The following is a 5,070-nucleotide window of genomic DNA, read 5'->3' as shown; positions in this document are numbered from 1 at the left end:
TGGATTAACAAGTTGAGGATACTTTATTTTTTATTTCAAAAATATTTTTTAAAATTATTTTTTCTTAAATTTTTAAATTGTTTTAATATACTAATGTTAAAAATATTATTTTAAAATATTAAAATATATTATTTTAATATATTTCTAAATAGAAATTACTTTATTTTAAAAAATAATCAAAACACCCTAAACAAATTGAATTGTCCAGAAGGACCACAACATCAGTGAATCAAAGATATTGGTACCTACGAAAACTTCAATGTAGCTGTCTGATTTCCATAAAGCACACCACATCTTTGCGGCACAAGACAGCCGTTAAATCATCTATAGATAACACAGTACATCCTGAAAGAATGTTCTCAATCAGGAAACCTTGCGGCAACGCAATCGATGACTATAATCTCCTTGTAGTAGTGTAATGTAAACCACTATCATAAAATCAGACTATTTATGTGAAAATTGCATCCAGATATACTAAAAATCAGACAAATGGTGGTGCTTTCACTCCATATTTAATACAACTTTCATCTCTGATACATAAATCCAGAACCAAAGCTTTGCACAACAAAAGAAATTCGGTGAAAGCACTTACAGGGCAGTTCTGAAGCCGAGAGAACATTCAGAAATAAGCCAAAAGTTTTCCAGTCATCTTAATACCAAGCAACTATGTATAGAACAGCAGCCATGGACACCTAAAATGCTATCCGGAAGCACAAACACTTTGAGGTGATTTATGAATTCGAAGAACAGCTTGAACGGAAGGAAAGAAAAGAAAACACTATGAACTTCTGTACTTGAAGGTCGAGAATAATATAGCAAAAAATTCAACCTTTGAACACATCAGGGGACTCAGGCTGCTGCAACATGAAAAGTTTGGAAATACACTTTGTCTAATCAGCCCTTGGTTCTCATTATTGTAATACTTCCTTTCCCTCCCTCTGTGCGAATTTTAGTTTTGCCAACAACAGGCTTCCCAGAGAAAGCAGACATGGGGTAAACAACAGGATCTTCATCCTTTTGCTTCGATTTTGATGGAGGTGGAGTACGGATCCGCTGGTTTATTTCATTCAGAGTAACATCTCCATGCACCCCGCAGGGTTTGATGAAAGCAAATGGATAGGCAACAGAAGTAGCTAACTTAGTGGGTGTCTGGATGAAGGACTTTGTACCTGAGGATATATAAAGGCACAGTTACTTTCTATTTTTTATTTTTTATATAAAAAAAATCTCCAACAAAAGCAGGAAAGTAATCCAGATATCTCCAAAGATACAAATAACATTCTGAATACACCAGGAATGTTATTGCGGTATGGTACTTCTATGCTTTGTCAGGCTCCCTCTAATGAAATGGTAGAACATACTAAGCTTTTAGTACATAAAGGCAAGAAAAGGAATGATTGATAACAGAAAGACACCTTTAAAAACAACATTTCGAGGTGTTCGAGTAACACATTTTTGAACTGTACTAGCTTCAAACTCAGGCGGGTCATTGCAGAAATCTACAGCAACAAAATAATATTAGACACTTTACATAATACATATGTAAAGAAAAAGAATGCTTAATAAAGACGGACTTCGACACTTTCTGAACTAGAAAATTCATGTCATACCTGAAATATCAATTTGAATATCAGATGCTCCAGGGAAATTCCTGAGAGTCACATGACAAAACAATCAGATTGTAGTTGAATAGTAATGAGGTGTAGAAGTCTTAATGTTAAAACTAGCATACATATCATTGGGACTGAAATGCATCCCCGAGTCATTAAAACAGTCTGCAATCCAACGCTCAGATGACTGATCCAGACCATTGTAACAGGAGGCAGACATATCTACAAAAACATGGTGCACCACAATTAGAAAACCTAGCGTGCAGATTCAAGTTCATATCTGTTTTAGCACAGAACTTTGCAAGAGATAAACCTTGATACCCAGAATCCCACTGTGATGCTTGAGGGAAAACTTCTTCAAGTGACTCTTCTGTCTCCTAAAGATAGAACCAAAAGCATAAATAGCGGGAATCTCCAATGAGGGGCAAATCCATTCTCTAAAGTGAATAGAGTGCACATTTTTACTCCATCATGAAATAATATGGAACAATATGAAGCCAGAGAAAGAAAAGATCAATAATTAGCTCAATCCTAGATTTCCAACAAATCTAAAAACTGCACCGCAGGCAATCTTCTCAAAGCTCCACGCCCATTTCATTAGATAACTAAGATCAACCACCATAGCTCCCACAAATGGTTTGCATATGGATGCAAATTACATGATTTTCATAATTAACAACGTAAAACTTGTATTAGTATAAAATTCAAATTTCGCATTCTTCTATCATCAGTCAGGTCACAATGTTCCCAAGGAGAATCCTAGAGCTTGAATATCAACTTGGAGGTCTTGAATTCAAATTTCAAAGGATTGGAGACAGAGGGTTGATGAGATAGAGAGGGACTACATCTTATGTCGTAACAGAGGCCCATTCATCTCCAAATGTACAACCACCAAATCAAAATAAGAACATGCTTTAGTCATGATAGATAGATAAGCAACACTTACATTTGATTTTAAAAATACAGAAGTTAAATCTTCATCACAAAAGGGGGAATCTGCTAAATGAGTGTCAAACTGTAGCCGACGTCTTTTAAATTGGAAACAAGTCTCCCTCCGTTCTTCTGGTTCCTTGTTCATGTTATCTGACATCCACTCTTTCAAATTAAAAAGATAACTGACAACTAGCAATTAACGAAAAGCAAATTTAAAAAAAAAAAAAAAAACTGCAAGGAGACTAACACCATACCATCATGATTAACATGGTAAGCCAAATCCCCACAAGCCTTAACCGGAGTTGTTTCATCAAGCATGTAGGAAAGATCCTCGCCATTCAGAGTCACTTCATTCCATAAACGTTGAGAAACGTCTATTCAAAATAACAAGAGCAACTAAACATCAGCAACTTCATTTATTTTTGTTGTTTCATCTTAAGGCTAGGTGCAGCAATGTATCATCTCTTAAGAGCATATTAGGAGGCACAGCAGCAGCAACTTACCAGCACCAGCATCTTTTTGGAAACAGTAATCCTCACCCTGCCAACCCCAATGTCCACCATTTCCACTTCACAACGCAAAGAAGAACACAGATTAAGGATTATGCATATACATTTCTAAGATCTTAACAAGAAGCATCAGAAAATGGGGTCAACGATTGGTAAAATATAATACAGGTTAGGAAGAACAGAAAAGGCAGTAAAAGTAACGCATAATCACAACCCACACCAAGCAAAATCAAAACCAAAATGGAAAACACACACCAGCGAGATAAAAACAAAACAGCAAACAGTAGCAGATAACATCCTGTAAAGAAACAGAAATGGTAAAAATAAAATTGCAGCAATTGGATCAAATTGTAGTGCAGGATAAAGGAACATAACCATTGCTTGGATCTCTTAGCCCAGATGATAACATTTATCATAATCTTTTTTAGGTATATCTGCTTGTCAACATAAATTTAGCATAACACGATAATCAAAAAGCAAAAAAAAAAAAAAGGACCCATCAAAACATTCAGAGCCCATATCCCTTATCATCATCACTCAAAATGTTACAAGATAAATCTAGCAAATCCAAAAGCTAATAAAAGATAAAATAATGTAGCAAATCAAATCAAAACTTTTTTTTTGTTTTCCAACACAACTAAAAATACGAAAAGCAAAAAAAATTATCAAATAAAAATGAAAGTCCATGGAAACCCATCTCACAAAACCAGCATTTAATCACTCAAAAACAAAAAAATAATATTAAAACTAAAAGAAAAGGAAAGAAAATTGCATTTTGAACTAAACCCAGAAAACGAAAACAAGTAAAAGAGATAGAAATTTACCTGTCATTGTTATCATCCATCGCCTTCTCTTCTCTTCTCTTTTCTCACTTACAACTACCATAAAAAGTAGCCGTTACACAGAAATAGATCGACAGAAAACTAAATAAATAAATATTTTCAACTACTTGAGTAGTAGGAACAGTATGTTCTTGTTCTCTGCTTGAGATGTGTGCTATCTTTTTCTCTCTTTCTCTCTCCCTGTCTCATCCTTCGACCCTCTTCCTTGTATTTATTGCATCGAACGAAGGCACGAAGTAGGAGTCCTTTGCATCTGGTCTCTCACACTCGCTCAATGTAAGGAGAAGCTCACTGTTTTTATTTTTATTTAAAAACAAAAAAAAACAGAGAGAAAGACATGGGCCACGGCAGGACGGGACGGAACCCTCTCCCTAAAGTAAGTCCGTTGCTCGCGGGATTATCTTTGATTATTTCCTTATAGTAGTTATCAATAATAATCCACATTTATTGCCAAAATTAAAAATTCCTGGGCCCTTTGCTATCTTTTTGGACCCTCACTTATTGATTTGCTATAGAGTATACTAATTAAACACCATTTAGTCTGCTAGATTAACATTGTGATTTATCAACAATGAACTTGTTGGTGTTTGCTCCAAAATGGGGTTTACACTTGTAGGAGTCCTTTTATATTATTGACCTTCCCTACTCAGGATTTTGACCTTTGCTCCAACATGGGTTTTGCAGGTACACCTAAAAATAGGTGCGCTGTGGACTTGGATAAGGCGCGTGGGTTTTTGCTATGTGAAAATGAGAGTGGGGTATGGTGGTCTTAATTAGGAACTTGACATTACCTTTTTAAGCTGTGACCTGGTGATGGTGGTGGGGATGAAAAAGTTGACAATGCAATAAAAAGAAACTAGCAAAATTACAAAACGGCAAAAAAATATCTTTGCCTTTTCACCTTAAATAATGTGGTTTCATTGAGAAATCATGGAAAATTCTCTCAATTCTCTATTTTTTATTTAAGAAAATCAAAGAAAATCTAGTGAATCCAATATAAAAAATCAAACATAAAAATTCTAATTAAATTTATTTCTAAAAACTATAATTATAAAAAAAATTCAGAAACAACTTTATATTATTTTATTATTTAAACTTGTTTGATAATGTAACTGTAGTTACTTTTCAAATGATTATTCATGCTAAAATAAATTATAATGAATTTTAAAAAGATAT

General features: G+C 34.4%; 1 protein-coding gene across 4 annotated transcripts; it reads right to left on the bottom strand.

Annotated features, from left to right (window-relative positions):
* Positions 1-416: 416 nt before the first annotated feature.
* Positions 417-4,284, bottom strand: XRI1 (x-ray induced transcript 1). Of its 4 annotated transcripts, none has more exons than XM_011026348.1 (9): positions 3,877-4,284; positions 3,047-3,111; positions 2,798-2,920; positions 2,557-2,693; positions 1,924-1,987; positions 1,733-1,832; positions 1,611-1,651; positions 1,416-1,499; positions 417-1,169 (listed from the first exon to the last, which is right to left on the bottom strand). In XM_011026348.1, exons 1-9 carry the CDS (start codon positions 3,894-3,896, stop codon positions 895-897), a joined length of 909 nt encoding a protein of 302 aa, XP_011024650.1. In that variant the 5' UTR covers positions 3,897-4,284; the 3' UTR covers positions 417-894. The 4 variants fall into 4 exon arrangements, with proteins under 4 accessions (XP_011024650.1, XP_011024651.1, XP_011024649.1 ...); XM_011026349.1 differs by having other exon boundaries at positions 2,798-2,917; XM_011026347.1 differs by lacking the exon at positions 3,877-4,284 and adding an exon at positions 3,428-3,610 and having other exon boundaries at positions 2,798-2,917.
* Between the last annotated feature and the right edge of the window lie 786 nt (positions 4,285-5,070).

This window comes from Populus euphratica, unplaced genomic scaffold, assembly GCF_000495115.2.
Source record: "Populus euphratica unplaced genomic scaffold, PopEup_1.0 scaffold58.1, whole genome shotgun sequence".
NCBI lineage: Eukaryota > Viridiplantae > Streptophyta > Magnoliopsida > Malpighiales > Salicaceae > Populus > Populus euphratica.
This window is presented reverse-complemented; position numbering and strand designations above follow the sequence as displayed.